Below are 16,428 nucleotides of genomic sequence, written 5' to 3'. Positions count from 1 at the left end.
TCGGAGTGTAAAGAGTCGCTCCTTTAACCGGAGTTTGTTTGCAAGACTTTTGGTCATGTATAAAGACTCCAATTTACTCAATATGCCTGTTGTACTTTTCTCGTTGATGACCTCACGCAACACCTCACGGGACAAGCATAACTGTATTGCAGACAATGCCTTTTCATCCATCTCATCCCACTGCTCCTCCGTCATAGTGGTTGGTCTCATCATTTTACCTGCCAGAACTTTCTTTAAACCATTCTGGGTGAGAACAGCTAGCATCTGGACTCGCCAGATAGCAAAGCTGATTTTACCATCAAATTTCTCAATATCCAATTTTGACATTATTGAACAATAGATCCTGGTTGAATTATCGAAAAGCTCTGATACCAATTTGTAGGGATATCGTGTGCGGAAGCGTGATAAGTTCAACCAAAGATTATGAGAAATTAAAGTAACAAGTAAAGTGAGAATGATACCAGAATTTTTAGGTGGAAAACCCCTTTAAATAGAGGTAAAAAACCACCGACGAGAGAGCCAAAACTTTTCACTATAATGATACTGGGAGTACAATGAATTCTTCTCAGACTAATAGATAAATAGCCCTAAAACAAATCCTCTCTATATGGGTTAAACACTTACACCCAAGAACAAAAATAGAGAGAGAGAGTATATGAAAAGAGAGAGGAAGCAAGTGTGTGTTGCTTGTCTGTAGTGTGTTACATTATTTGAAGGAAGTCACTATATATAGTGGTTATAGGAGACAACAATAATAAATACAATTAATGGTAATTAACCTCCCATTGATTGCAATTGATTGCGACAATTAATCTCCCAATTATGACCAGAAAACGGTAAAGGTGAGTCATAAACCCACAATATATATAATATTATATAACAAATTACTTTAGTAAACTTATTTATTATTTCTATCGCTTCTTGTGTGAATGTAAAGGATGTAATTGATTTGAATGAAGTTGAATTTTTTTGGTATATTTTTTATCAATTAAGTTTAGAGACTAAATTAAAATTAAAAAAATAAATAAATATTAGTTGTTAATTTTTAAAATAGATCTAATATAACTATTTCAGAAACATATTTAAAGATAATAGAACATTGTTTAAACACTAACAGTCCTCAAATTTTAAAATAGTTTCTAAATCAAATACTTGAATATTTTTCTGGCTAACTTAATTTTTATTTAATGAATTATTTTGTAATGTCTCTTATTCTCCTAATTTAAATAAAAATTGAAAATTCTAGTTAAAGTGATTTCTTTACTGAAATGTTACAGAAAAAAAAAAATCAAAGTTGTGTCTAAGAACCTGACTTTTCTATATCATTAGATGTTTGTAACCCTAAATTCTGAACACGAGTTAGCTATTATCCATTATAAATTTGAAAGGTATATTCTTCTAAACTTTTCAGAAAAACACGTCTTATGCTAAAATTATAATTAATTAATAATATTAACTTCAAAAATATTTTTACTACAAAATAAAACAAACTTAGATAATCGAGAGTGCAATTAATAAATTCAGTAATATATAAATCAATGTATAAAATAAATAATTCAAATATTAATTTTTAGTGTGCAATAACCTTATTTTATTAGATGTCGAATAGAAAAAGTTAAGAAAAAACTACATGCCACTAATGTTAAAAGAGGGTAAAGGATAATTCATTATAACTAAATAAAGGCGTAAATATTTATAAGTCATTAATTACTAGTTAGTTTTCATTATTGCAAGTAAGGAAGCTATTATTATATTTGTTAATTATAAAATTTATCTCCGAGAACCATTGTGTTAACTGATTATAATATAATTTCTTGAAAAACTAAATAACTTATATAAATATTCAAAAATATTTTTTTTATACAAAATTTAGATTATAATGATCACCTCTCTTAAAAATAAATAATTTTACTAATATTTTAGTTCCTTTTCAATATTCATGTTTTAACAAGGGTGGGAACCATTTATAGTCTCTCATTTCAGATAATTACAATATTTTTTAATTTAGGTTTAAATTTTAGAATTTAAGGATAACAATAATTATAATTTATTTAATTATATAGATATGTGTTATTAAAAAGATAAATAAATAAAATTGTCTTCTTAACTTTAACAGCTTTTTATATAATATAGTTTATGAGAGATACATATACCATAATATTATTTTAATTTATATAAACTTATAATTTATCATCTTTAATAATTATATATAATTAACTAATTCACATTAGAGATCATACTGTTAGAGAGTAAATATTAAAAAAGGTAATAATACTATATATATTAAATTTTATTTATTAGCAAAATAAATTAAATGATTTTGAGCCCCTTAAATAAGAGGAGGATAAGTATTTTTATTCTATCTTTTATTTTTTATTTTTTAATTTCTTATTTTCCATACATTTTATTCTTCTATCTTTTAAGTTTTACACATTTATTATTTCATTTTAAATTTGTTACCACTTTATTTTTTAAAAAAACATATTTTTACGTATTTTACATCATCTAATTATATGATGGTTTAGAAAATGAATTTACAATGAAAACAAAAAATTAAAGTTTTTTTTGAAATAAAATATTGCACAAAATTAATATGTTGACTATTATAAATAAAATTTGATTCGGTTACAAACGATTTAGTTTGCATATGATTTTTCAAACAAAAATAATCAACCAACCACATGTTTATAAGTATAAGAAGTCATTAATATAATTTTGATTATGTCAAGAAAGTATTCATATATTCACGTTTATTCAATATCAATTTTAGATCAATGTATCATAACATGTATAATTGCATGAGATAACATTTGTAAATATGTCAAAGATAAAATATTCACTCTAACGATGTGATATAACCTACAAATTGCTCATATAATTGGGCTACTGTAATTGCTCCCCAAACATATCCATTTTACAACTTAAGATTACTTAATAACCCCAAATACAAACATCAGCTTATTTGACACTCTTTGTTAGCAAAAATCGTGCATCTCACAAGATGCAGTAAATATATGCCCGCAAATATCCATCTTTGATGTGCACAACAATCCTCATATACATTGCACAACTAGAACAAGGAGCAAAAGACTCAAAGAAAAATGAAATTCAACAGGGACTAGTATTAAAATTATAGACTAGTATTTCATTTATCTTGTAAAATAATTTGACCTACAAAATTAGGTCAAGTAATATAGATTTTAGGCTTGTATTTCTCTTCAACTAGACTATGGTTAGGGTTAGGATTTCTAAACCTACCTAATGTTTAATTGGACTCAATTTTGACACATCTTAAACCCTAGGTCGGGCACATGAGACCGTGCACACCTAGGTTAGATACATTGTTCACATTGTCATCACACTTGTTATGTGACTAGCTTTGACGCCTAGGTTTGAATTCAAATCTCCCACCAATTTCTCTTGTTTTTGTCTTCTCCTATTCTAGCTTACTAAACACTTCATATTTTGGAACCACTCAAAACTGTCAAAGGTAATTTGGATATTTCATAAAATATAGGGGTCATAAAATATAGGGTGCAAGAAGAAACACTCCAATATTGTTGAGGACCGACCCATGACTAAGTTCAAATAACTTGGGTTTACCATATCCAACCCACAAACTTATGTATATGGCACATCATGTTGTGAGTATATCAGATACATAACTAAGTGTATTTGAGAGTTTTTTAAGGCTTTTCTATTGAGAAAAGTTTTGTAAAAAAGTTATCAAAAATACTTATATTTCCTATAGTTAGAGTAAACCATGCTTCACATTGTGTCTTTGCAAGTATTTATGCCTACAAAATTGTAACTACACTCAGTATGCATGGACTCACAAAATTGCAAGGATGCAATGTAAGAACACTTGGTTGAATAAATACACACGGCTATATGTAAACAAATGCAACTTAATATGCAGATAAAAAAGTATTGTTCTTATATGAAGGCATTTGACTCAAGCTGATATGAAGTATGAAGTAGATAACAAATACCTTACCTGTTTGGAGACTATATATTACAAACAAAAGATTGTTCTTTTTATTCCATTCATATGTTCTTTATTGAATCTATTTTTCATTTCCATTACAGAAAAGACAAATTTAAACAAACAGATTGGCATTAATCTATTGTCTCAACCACACTTGGTAGTCTGGTCCTTTGTCAACAAACTTCTGCCAACTCCCTTCCAACTGGTTCTCCTTGGAGGGATTCCAATCAAACTGCCCTAGCTTCAATACTAATGCATCACCAACCTGAGAAACATAACCTTCATTGTTTGCATGGAATATCTTTATAGAGCTCCGGCAATGGATCCCGGCTCGCCTCCGAGCCTCAATCAACTCAGTTATCATATCATGTATGCCAAAATCATAGAAATGGTCATAAAATATTGCAGGCTGCAAAAAAAAACACAATACGGGGACTCAAATATTTGTGCAAGCAAACACATTACCTGAATTCCTTCCTTGGTCCTTGAGAACAAGAAACTAAATTTAAGTGATCACATATACCATTCATTTTTTTCAAGAAAATACTATTGAACTATCTTCAACAATGACAGGTATGTGTAATGAAAGTATTGGATGCTGTTTTCTTAAGGACTTACAGTTCCGGGATGAGTCAAAATATATGCATATCCTTGCATGAGTTTATCCCGTGGAAATGGCCAGTGACCCTGAAAGTAAAAAGAAATATTAAATCCATTTTTCTCATTATCTAGCATGGTTAGGTGGTAACATGAGCTTAAAAGGTGGTAATATAAATGCAACAATACAGAAAGAGAAAACCTTTGTAATTCAATAATCACTAACAACAAATTTTTTTCTAACTGTTTTGTACATTTCTTGTTCTTTTATCGTGTTTGAAATTTATTTAATTGGCATGATCCAGTTTAGGGTGATAGGTATCTCTATTTTGATGGTTGTTCGTTTTTGTGGGCTATTGGGTTGGTAGCTAAGGTCTGTTGTTCTATTTTGCCCCTTGTTATGGTTGCAATGAGATTGTAATGGGTTTGTTTTGAGATTGTACGGGATTTATAGTGGTAGATTATTTTTTACTCTCTCTTTTTGATGGTTTGGAAGACCAGAAAAATTGGGTCCTATTATATAGGTATGTATAAGGGTTGAACCACCTCTTAAGTGATTCGTGTTATTCAATCCTTATTGCTGATAAAAAAAAATGTTTCATCAGAAGGAAAGAGAGAGTTGAAACCTGTGTGGAGCCAGTATCATGGTTCTCTAAGAATGTAACAGCACGAGAAGGCCACCATCCCATCACTCCTGTTGGTTTCCCTTGAGGATCAATCAGTCTCCAATATTCATTATGCAGAGCAGAATGAAGTATCCCCTGAGAAAGGGTTACATACAGAAAGAATAACAATTTTGCAGCAAGATAATACAAAGTTATAGCCTAAAATTTTTTGCTTTTATTATTCACCTGCCTCCTCCGGTGACAAAAACAATCAAAACTTGGCTAAGACAATTTCTAAACGAAAAAATACTACAGCAGTCAAATCACAGTCATGCTGCTAATAATTGTAATATCAAAGTTTGAAAACTCCTTGTGAAAAAGAAGTCTTGCTCATTTAGACAACAAAACTTAAAAGGACATGAGGTCACCAAGAAACCTCATTAACTGTTGTGGATAGGGTACCTTTGTCGTTATATCAAATGCAGATGAAGTACCACCAGTTGCATTGATCCAATTGATTATCCGTTGCCGATGAGGATCTAATCATTATAAGCACCATGAATAGCTTGTAAGACAATAGTATAAAAATTGATTATATTGGAAATGTTTCATATATTGCAACCAACAGATAATAAACAAGCATAGAATATCACATATTTGGTATGAACACAAATGGTGGTACTACAGAATATCTTCAAGTTAAACACCATATTCAACGAGCAATATTAGTAACATAAAAAATATTGTGTCTTCATAGCTGGGAAGTAAGTTGATAACAAATAAATAGTTGTAAATCCATGTTATCGCTTCCACAAACTGTCATATGTAGTGTAGTTTCCTAAAAGGTACAAAGACTACAAGTTGATTCTTCTTGCAAATGAGTGCTCAAATTGTGTCACATCCTATGATATAACATATATTTACTCATAGAAGGCCAAATAAGGTTGCCAGTAGTAAAACTAAAATTTATTGGTTTCAATTCGCATAACTTCCGTTTACAACCTGCCATGTTCTTGGAACAAAGATCATGCTCTGATGACCTACAGGACTGCTAATAATATTTAAGACTCCCCTGATACCTGCACCACTACATTTTCTATTCATTTTCTCCATGTAAAATTAAAATCATTGCAAACATTTCCAAAATCATTACACATCTCCAACATAATGTTTGAAAAATGAATTAGTAAAGGATGTCATATATTTTCCAGCTAAGCTAAAAACAAAGGTTCTTTTTTTATTTAAACCTGTTTTGTCCCTTTAATTAGATCTAATATAACATGAGTCTGCAACCATTGCACTATAACCTTGGTTGTAACACAAACTTCCGTGTTCATAGCCCAAGCTGTCCCAGTATTCTCCAATGGCAAATACAGGATTTGATGCTTCAATATATTCTTTTACGTATGTGCCAGAGAAGCCTCTGCAGACAGCAAATGAGGGGTTATCAAATTTTACATGAGAATAAGTCAGTTAAGAAACAAAAAAGAACCAGATTATCTTCTCAAGTTCCATGTGATAAAAGCTAAAAATGTATAAGTATATAGTAAAGATAGACTACTAAAACATTTCAGATGTTAGGCTCCTTTGAGCATACTTCAATAAGTATCTTCTTATCGCTTGTAAGACCATTGATATGAGATATGAAGGTAAGAATTTCCTATTGACAATTTTTATTCTTTGACTACACTATTTTCAGTAAGCAAACTAAAATTATAACAATGTTCTTAAATACTTCTGATTCTTTTATACTATGAAAAGAATGCTGTTTAACAACTATTACAAGCTCTATTTTAGCATTTTCCAATGGCCAGTTTTTGTCAAAGAAACACTTCACCTCAAAGCTTAAGCTATTAAGCAAGGATCAAAACCAACTTTACATGATAGATCATCCATTGGGCTTGAAATGTGATTGACCCTATATACTGAAACCAGAGGCTACTTTATTTTATTTACAGAAAATTTAGTAAGAGAGGCAAGGATTGAATTCTAGGCCACTCGGTTTATTTCTTTGCTCTCGCAATACATTGCTGTAGTGACTACAAAGGAATTGATTCTTATCAACTGCAATATAACAAATCAAACTGACTTTATCAAGCAACATACACTAAAATGGACTTGTCATACATCACAAGAGTGGTGAAGGTTATGCCAAGTGACTGATTGATTGCATTTACTTAGGAATTTATTCCAATTTTTTTGGTCAATTGATAAAAGAGCAATTTAGTAGGACTTTGTTAATGTATGATTACATTACTGTAAATATAGAAACTTGTAAAGCTAGAAATTAGGGATCCCTTTTAATTTAATTTCCATGTATCCTTACGTACATTGTTTAATCCTTGTCCTTGATTATAAATAAAGATCAATAATGTGGATAACACAATTTTTTTCAGTAAAACATACAGACTTAATTAGTAAAGAAATTGTCATAAACCCTCAGTATGCTTCAGCAGACAAAAAGATACCTAACAAAGTCAAGACGCCATCCATCAAAACCTATATCATTGCGAAGCCAGTTCAACCACCCCTTGATATCTTTCCTTACAAAATCCTGAGAATGATCAATATTGGGTGCAGCATGGAAGATATCACCTACAAATAGCATTAAAAATGTCTAGATAAATAAAACCTCCTAATCATCAATGTACTAACTGGTAAAGCATTGTGTTGACTTATATTGTGGAAGTGTTTGGTAAAGTGTTGTGCAGTCTTAGTGAGGAAAATGTGCCATATTTTAGACTTTCATCTCAATAAGACACAAGTACAGTGTACTCATTTTAGGAACCTTGATTTGAAAGTGGGACATACTCAGATTAATTACAAAATAATGGTTTCATGAGATTCTTCTATTTTTCCTCGCACAAATTTGGTCAACCTTTGTTTTATTTAGAATGACAAGAAACAACTCCAAAAGTCTCTTGAAAATTACATATCCAAAAGACAAAATTGAACTAATGCATCATCTGCATAGGATGTATAGATATACCGCTTGAAGGATTTCCACGCCCCTCAAAATTTGGATCATCACATACAATTGCTTCAGGTCCCCATGCAAGCTTGCCACCAAAAATGTTCCAAACACCATTTGGACTCTGAAACAAATAAAAATTGTTGATTTATATAACAGCCACCTGATGCCTGAATTATGAACTGTGCCTTTGAAAAGATTACCCCATGTTTCATATGCTAGTGCTGGATATAAAATTTAAATAATACCGAGTCCAAGATCAAAACAATCATAGGCAACCTAGCATCTCCAGACTAAGACAATCCACAATTAACAAATTTCGGCACATTTTAGAACAAAGTGAATTCAAAGACTAGTGCTTTCAGAGAATTTTCTTGCCTTAGGTGTTAACATTGGAGCACTGAAATTGTGAATGAAATTTTTAGTCAATGCATAGAGTTGGGTTAGATGGATAGGATGACTATCGAGTAGCATCTTATTCCACATAGTCAAAAGCCAACTTTTCTAAAAGCTTGAGCTATTAGGTAGAATACTAGAATAGTTTTACATTTCTAACACGCCTCACATAGGAGTGACTTGAACTTAGCATGGACACCCACTTGTGCTGAAATAATTTCTCCACGAAAAATGGAGGAAGCAAGGGCAGATCAGTTGATCACAGTATATTCTGGGGCTTATGGTATCACAAAAAATGACAAAATAAGTACTGACCTGAAATCCCATGCTATAAAAGAAAGGAATTATGAAACCCTTTCATGGCTCAATCTCACTCATCATGCAGTTTGGAATGAAGACAAAGCTATCTCACAGCTATCTCATACCATAACTAAATATTACTTTAGTATACCAGGACCTTTATTACAAAATTAACAAAATAAAGGTATGCTTAAGACTTGACACTGTGCTCTTAAAACAGTTTAAACAACCCCAATATCTAATTTCAAACTTTTAATCAGTGGCCCAAATAATGCTTGATAACCTTTCTCAGCAAATATAAAAACAACTCAGGCTAAACAATAATTTACCTGTTGCTGTGCACATCGATGGTTAAGTACAACGTCTCCCAAGGCCTATTTACAAAGGAAAAATCTTTAAAAAATTATAAATATGAAATATAAGTATTACTACAATAGAAAAACTTTAACTATATAAATTCATTTGAGCAACAGTGAAACCCTCACAAGTTGAAATGAAACTCAAAAAAATCATCAAAATATTTCCTTACAGCATTCAGCAATAACTGATTGATGTTTGCATTTCTCTTGTTGTCATAAAAAGGTACTTAATTGTTTCCTTTAAGTGTCCTAAAAAAAGGGTATGCCATTTAAAACAACCATGATTTACTATCACGCCCATACAGTTTATCCCAAAAATTTAACTGTGATCTTAAATAAAATGACTTAACATTCTCACTACCAGTTAGGGCATGTTTGGATTCATGTTAAGAATGGCTCTATAGTCAGTTTGGAGAACAAAATCAATTTTTTTACATGTTTGGATACCCTCAAAAGTATGTCCAAACACTTAATTTTACATGAGAACTCAGTTTGGAGAACAAAATCAATTTTTTGACATGCTTGGTTACCCTCAAAAGTATGTCCAACCACTTGTATTTTACATGAAAACTCAGTTTTATAAAAGCAAGACCAAGTTTATTTTGCAATATGAATACTACAAAATTAAGTTTGTCAACTTTAATCCAAGCATGCACTTAATAATTAAAAAAATTAATTAATTCCAATAACCAATTAGTTTCCTTTTTTGTGATTTAAACAGAATAATTTAACCCCCAAAAGAAATGTAAATTTTAATTCAAATTTAAAGGGGGGACTTGAAGTAGTCACTTTTGGACACCTAAACCCCATAAATATCTGAAGAGATTAGTTGCCTAGATACATGTTAGGTATTCAAAATGGTTCAAAATTAGCACCACAACTTACCAGCAAATCTTGAGAATGCATTTCCTCTATACAGTATTTAAGCTCTTCCACCGAACCATAGGAAGAATTCAAGTTGTAAAGATCAGAAGGCATATAACCTGCATATAGTTTCTACAGTTTATGAGTGCATCATCTGTCACAGATTTATCATATTATTGCATTATATGGATAAGAATAACACTAAAAATAAATAATACGGATTTTTTCGGGAAAGACCTTACTTGTTTGTTTGTGAAAAGGTTGTAACATTTTTTATACCAATTAAGTTAAAATGTTGTACTTGGTTCAGTTGAAAACAACCATTCAATGTGGAAGAAAATCTAGTCTTATTCTCGATATAAGTAAACAAACTTAAAGGTAAAGTAACAGCAGATGACTGGAACACCATCAGCCTTAGCATGAATTAATCGGAATCAGGACATAAAATAAATACACAATCTGAATGCTTATGATCATGCAATCATATTATGCAGATTGTTTGGTCTTCTATAAATAGATATACAACCCAATAAAAAAGGGAAAAAAATGAAATATGGTCTTCTACTATGATCACAGGATGCCCCTTCAAGTCTTAGAGTCTTGGAATTTGGACATAGGGTCAAACTGATCCCAACAAAACCAACTTGCAAAATGAGATTACCCATAGCCTATGTTCGAAGCCGAGCACTACTTAAGTCTTATTTTGTACTTGATTTGAGATGTCAATCTGCTAAGAGCCAACACTTTGGTGGCTCCAACTATGATGCTGCACTTAGTCTTTTCTGGTCAATCCCTTCGTATGTACATTTTTCAAGACAATGAAGCCTAGAGGTAACCACAAATAAGTTGGCTTCTAAGTTCCAACACACCATCTCACTACCTGGACTATGGACCTGGACCTGGAGCATGAAAATGCAAGTGGCCCAATAATAGATTTAGCAGAGACTATCATATCATCATTTATTTTTTAGTTTCTTTATTAAAGAAGATAGACTAATCTTAAAGATAAACTGAAATATGAATTTTCCTATTCTAAATATCAATATTGGTGAAATAATACATAAGAAAGCAAGCAACACCTTGAGGAGCAACAGATTGTGTTGGTGGTGGCAGCCACACTGCTGTCACGCCACAATGAGATAAATCAGCTGTTTTAGCTGCTAATTCCAGATACCAGCGCCTTCTCCAGCTCTCCCAGTTAAAACCTTGAAACTTGTTAAAAGAAAATTCATCAAAAATAATTCTTTTACTTCTTCCCCTTTTAATAGGTAAATACATACAACAGAAAATGCACATAAAGAATACATAAAATAACAATAGCTGATGAAAAATAGCAGATAGAAACATACAAATAAAACAATGCATGCGATGAAACAAAATGAAAGGCAATTTGGTCAAATCAATGAGCATCAGCACGTAGTACACAATCACTAAATGCTTTAGTGTTTCAACATGTAGTACTGCATAATACTACACTTCTTCAATTTACACAAGATAAAGTACCATGTAAAAGTAAGTTAGATGAAAGACCACTTAAAATGGAATAACCACAAGAATTACATGCTGTTAAAGATATGATTGGTTCTATGTAAATAGGGAAATATGAAATGATTGTACAGCTAGAATTTCACTCATTGTATCTTTAATTATATCATTATTAGAATATAAACAATGAGCTGAAAAAAAAAATAGAATATAAACAATGCATTATATGCGTACCTAAACACACAACTCAGCAAACTCTTTATATACTACAAGGGGGTAAAACACATTTTATAATTATAATCACCACATGTTATTGGATCAAAATGCATTTGTGGTTAATACACCTTTAAGCAAAAAAACTGTGAAATTATTAAGTAAGCAAATTCACTAACCACAATCTCACGTCCTGTTCCTGTTCCTGGCTCTGCATTGAAATTATGTTAAAATTTAAATGCTATAAGTGGACCACATAAACAAAATAAATCTTTTCGGAAGCAATTTATATATTTAATTTCAAGAAATGTACTAAAACCACCTAATGTTGTTTGTTCAGGAGCTCTTTGCCATTGTACAGTCTTCCGTTGAAGAGCACGCTCCAATGCCTTCCGCTTCTTCTCAATTGTTTCTCTTTCATAAACATGTTCAACTAGAGCATCCCCGTCCTTTGGCTTTTCTCGAGCAATGGACCATACTTCATCTGCTGTAGGCAACTCCAAGGACCTGAATTTTGATGTGAATGCTTCAGCAACATCCACTTTTTTTGGTGGAAATTTGGGAGAGACAGCGTTAATCCTTCTTGCCATCCACTGAGGTATCTCTCTACGAGGACCATCACTCAGTAGTTTCCATTTTTGAGAATCAACATCCGTCAAAAGATCTATCCGTCCCCCATTAACAACATAGATAGAATCTTCATCCCCTTCATCTTGTAGCCTTCCCTTCAATAGCAATGATTCAGCCATTTCAGCTCTCTGTCTCCATGTCTTCAAAGTATCTTCTGATGCCTTTAACGATCTCTGCAGTGCTTCACATCTTCTTAGGTAGGCATAATCTTTACTATGAACCACTTCTTTGGCAGCTTCAACAGTAGCCTTGATGTTCTTCAAGTCAGCCTTAAAAGCCTTGGAAATAGCCTTCGCTCTTTCTGCCACATCTTTCTTCACTTTGTCCAACATTGACTTCATCTCCTCCTCCTGCTTGAGTCTGTTTTTACTGCTTGACTCCTGAAAGTCAAGCAAAGCTTTCTCTGCATCATTAGCTCTTTGTTCGAATGCCAGTAACTGCTCTCTGGTGTTCTCTAACTCTAAATTCAGTTTATCAGCCTCATTTCTTGCAACCATCAACTGAGATTCTATATCACTAATTATTCCCTGTAACTTGATATTTTCTGCCTGGACATCAGCAACTTCAGTAAATGCAGATGTACCATCTATAAATGTCTCCACGGACCTCTTTGCAAGTTCACCTGCTTCCTCTGCCACAACCAAAGCCCTCTCTATAGCATGACTTGATTTTTCCACAATGGATGATATTGTTCCCTCAGTTGCATCCTTAATTTGCTTTTCAATCAGATGAGCTGCTTCAGCAGCTGTGGTTTCAGCAGACGAAATTCTGAGTTGAGCATCTTCTAGTATATGAGAAGTTGCCTGCTGGAAAGCAACCTCTGCTAATTTTTCAACCTGCACAGCAAGATCAACAGCATCTTGCTTTGCAAGGACCAGCTTAGATTCCAAGCTGAACTTCTCTTCCACTGAGTCCTCCAGCTTTTTCTGGAAAAGAGATTTCGCAGCCTCAAGTTCTGCTATAGCTACTTCCTTGTCATGTAAAATGGTATTGATGTATTCCTGATTTTTAGCCTCAGAACGAGCAAGTTCTTCAAGTAATTGATCTCTCTCTTTCTCAAAAACCTCTTCTCTGTGTTGCGCCTCTGAAAGAGCTTTTTTGGCTATCACTATTTCATCTTCTATTCCTATAACATCACTTCTTCCTGAAAGATCGTCTTCATCGACAACTACGTCTGTTAATGTGTCATCTGAATCATTCTGTGGTAGAAATAAATAAATATAAGTCACTCCACCACTATCAAAACAGTTTAAAATACCTTATTCTGTTACCCATCTCCACTCCACCACCAACTCTTCCTATTTGACGCTAGGTATAATAATTCAAATGCGTAAGTGTAACAGAAAAATCACATGCAATAAAAATAATACTTTAACCATGAGTAAGTGGTATAGATGTTGGAGATCCCACATCGACTAGAGATTAGAGTCTTTCATAGTATATAAGTGGGTGCAAACCTCATCCCATTGAGCCGAATAACTTGTACGTTATATTATATGTAATTTACCAGACAATATATCAACTGGGTAAAGCTGTTCAAGTTGTAGATTCAAGAAAAATGGTTTGAAGTGTCAAAAGAAAAGTTGCAAAAAGGTATGTTGAAGAGAAAAGAAAAGGCCAAATGATAAGTTCATAAGCAACAAGGAAAGATGATAAGGTGAATTCCTATTCAAAATATTGGCTATGTTTATAACATATCAGCATTGGCTTAGGTAAGGTAACACTACTTCATGGTAAATATTTAATTCTGTTATTTCAACCAACTAATACTTCAAAGTTCAAAGGGTTTGCTAAAACTTGCAAGTAAACAGCTGAAAAGCAAAACCCAACCTTTGCGAAAAATGTCAGTGGCTTTATTTAGCCAACTCAAAAAAAGGCTAAAACTTTACTAAAGTTCCTATCTTTATACAGTACTGTAACCTTGTTAGTTAATCTTCTTCCTTGATAAACACAAACTAAACTTTTTCATAGAAGCAGGTACACCCATCCTAAGCTATGTGCACAACTTCTTACCGAGTGTGAAAAAACAATGTGTGCTGATTTGGAGATCCTCTGGTCAGCAAAGAAATAATTTCTGCAAAAAGAAATTAACAGTAACATAAAGTGGAAAGTAACTGAAAAACATCGCAAACACAATTTAGTTATATAAGCCCACCTCTTTCTAATTAATCTAGCAGAAGTTATTCTACAGATCAAAGGGTGCCTGGGAACAAGTGAACAGCGTGGAAATAATCCAAATGCTGCATCAGGCAACATAGCAGCTCCCATTTTATTTCTGCATAATAGTTATACAATCAATTCTAACACTGAACTTTCTATCATCATTGAAGTTGAACAGCAGAAGTACCCATATCAGTAAATTAACTATAACAGCACAACACAACATACCACTATTCCTTTTCTTCTTATCTCCTTAACCTCACATCTAGAGCCATCACCAACAACTATCTGAAAACAAAAAACACAAAAAGGAAAAAGAAAAATAACCCACGTGATATTAGTCGGTGAGAGTAAAGATTACAGCTGAATCGAGCAGGAAGTTAGGAAAGAGTGATATTAAAAATGCTAAATTTGGTTTTTTTTTCAATTTTTTAGTGTGACTTGAAAAGAGTGAATTATTTATTTGTAGGAGGAGATGAATGCCGAGTTGGGAATGTGACTAGATGGAAGAGATGGGACCTGGGTAGTGTAGAAATGGCGTGGACAACGAGAGCTTTTCACGGCCACAAAGTTTAATATCGAAAGTGAATGAAGTTCAGAATCACGTTGTCTCACAACCTCACAGAGTCAACCTTTAATTGTAAAGTTTAGAAAGAAGTAAAAGCCTTAAAAAAAGCCCTTATTTGTAGAAGTTGTCATTATCTACTTTCCTTTTTCTAAACCGATATATCACTTCAGATCATTTTACTTCTTCAAACAAAATTTTCATGACAAACACTGTCAGAGAAACTCAATGTTGTTGGTGTTATCTACCCTTGTTATCAAATAAATCATCAATTAATACTTTAATTAGGTATTATGGTTTTTCCTATATAATATTTAAAATTATAAAAATATGAGTAGTTCCTAAAATCAAATAGCTATTAATATTCCTAAGTTTATATTTTATTCATATTCAGAAACTAACTTAAAACATTTTTATATATTTAAGGGACTAGTTATCCTATTTTTAATGCTTGAAAAATTAATAGTATGGTTTTTTCAACGAAAGAATTTCAGTTACAAAATTACTCACTTATTTTTTATATGGAGATATCTAAGTTACTTGGTAATTTGTAATTTTTTTCCTCCAAAATACGTTAAAACAGTTATATTTTATCTGAAACCAAGTTTTAATTACAACCAATGCAAAAAGATATTTATGCAAACTCAAGAAGCATCTGTTCATAGATCTACTCACGGATTACGACAAGGGCTTACCCATAAAGACAGAAACTTTATTAGACTATAACTGCTTTTACAGAGAAATTCAAAAGCCAATATTGAACGATAAGCATGCGTAACAGTTAAGACGAGGCTTCAAAAGTTAACTACAAATTCAAACTAGTTTTCTGAGACAAGACAATCAGAACATTCAAGCATTCAGTGTATACATGGATTCCACTGTTTTCAGGAAAATAAATACCTATTTTAAAAATAAGAAAAGTAATTTTTTTAGGTAAAAGAAGCAATCTTTTAATATATACCCTCGTGACTTTAGAAGGGTGTTGTGTCGAGTGTTATTATGAACACAAACCCAAACAGCATTATTCTTGAACAGGTCCCATTTGAAGCAATATATGCATTCTCCACTTCAAAAGTTTGAAGAATTGTGCCTGCAAGTTACATTTGCCTTAATATCATCTCCACAAACACACTTCGCGTTGTCAATCCCAATTCCAAGATCGAAAGGTTTTGCATTCAGTTTCCAATCTGCCTTCATTAGACAATTTTCTTCGACAGAATTTTGACTAAAACCAAAATTTCGACAGACAAATCAGAAAACCAAAATTTTGACAGACAAATCAGAAAACCAAGAGA

At 32.3% G+C, this 16,428-nt stretch overlaps 1 protein-coding gene across 3 annotated transcripts; it reads right to left on the bottom strand.

Moving 5' to 3' along the window:
* Positions 1-3,892: 3,892 nt before the first annotated feature.
* Positions 3,893-15,360, bottom strand: LOC137824205 (uncharacterized). 3 transcript variants are annotated; one of them, XR_016514738.1, is made up of 16 exons: positions 15,088-15,272; positions 14,797-14,856; positions 14,564-14,683; positions 14,422-14,482; positions 12,101-13,607; positions 11,958-11,989; positions 11,160-11,285; positions 10,102-10,199; positions 9,187-9,231; positions 8,180-8,285; positions 7,659-7,785; positions 6,498-6,613; positions 5,653-5,729; positions 5,212-5,346; positions 4,607-4,675; positions 3,893-4,397 (listed from the first exon to the last, which is right to left on the bottom strand). XR_016514738.1 is itself a non-coding variant. In XM_068629727.2 (16 exons), the coding sequence occupies exons 3-16, from the start codon at positions 14,674-14,676 to the stop codon at positions 4,125-4,127; spliced, it is 2,892 nt and encodes a 963-aa protein (XP_068485828.1). In that variant the 5' UTR covers positions 14,677-14,683; positions 14,797-14,856; positions 15,088-15,360; the 3' UTR covers positions 3,893-4,124. The 3 variants fall into 3 exon arrangements, 1 of the variants encoding a protein (XP_068485828.1); XM_068629727.2 differs by having other exon boundaries at positions 11,160-11,292; positions 15,088-15,360; XR_016514739.1 differs by lacking the exon at positions 15,088-15,272 and having other exon boundaries at positions 14,797-15,068.
* Between the last annotated feature and the right edge of the window lie 1,068 nt (positions 15,361-16,428).

This window comes from Phaseolus vulgaris, chromosome 8, assembly GCF_051622355.1.
Source record: "Phaseolus vulgaris cultivar YP4 chromosome 8, ASM5162235v1, whole genome shotgun sequence".
Classification (NCBI taxonomy): domain Eukaryota; kingdom Viridiplantae; phylum Streptophyta; class Magnoliopsida; order Fabales; family Fabaceae; genus Phaseolus; species Phaseolus vulgaris.
The sequence above is the reverse complement of the archived record's forward strand: the minus strand, read 5'-3'. Positions and strand labels throughout refer to the sequence as shown.

Excerpts from the sequence above, each read along its gene's own strand:
- LOC137824205 (XM_068629727.2), bottom strand. The coding sequence starts at position 14,676 with ATGGGAGCTGCTATGTTGCCTGATGCAGCATTTGGATTATTTCCACGC. Across the intron at positions 14,483-14,563 it reads GCTAGATTAATTAGAAAGAG|AAATTATTTCTTTGCTGACC; the intron begins GTGGGCTTATAT and ends TTCTTTTTGCAG. Across the intron at positions 11,990-12,100 it reads TCCTGAACAAACAACATTAG|AGCCAGGAACAGGAACAGGA; the intron begins GTGGTTTTAGTA and ends ATTTCAATGCAG.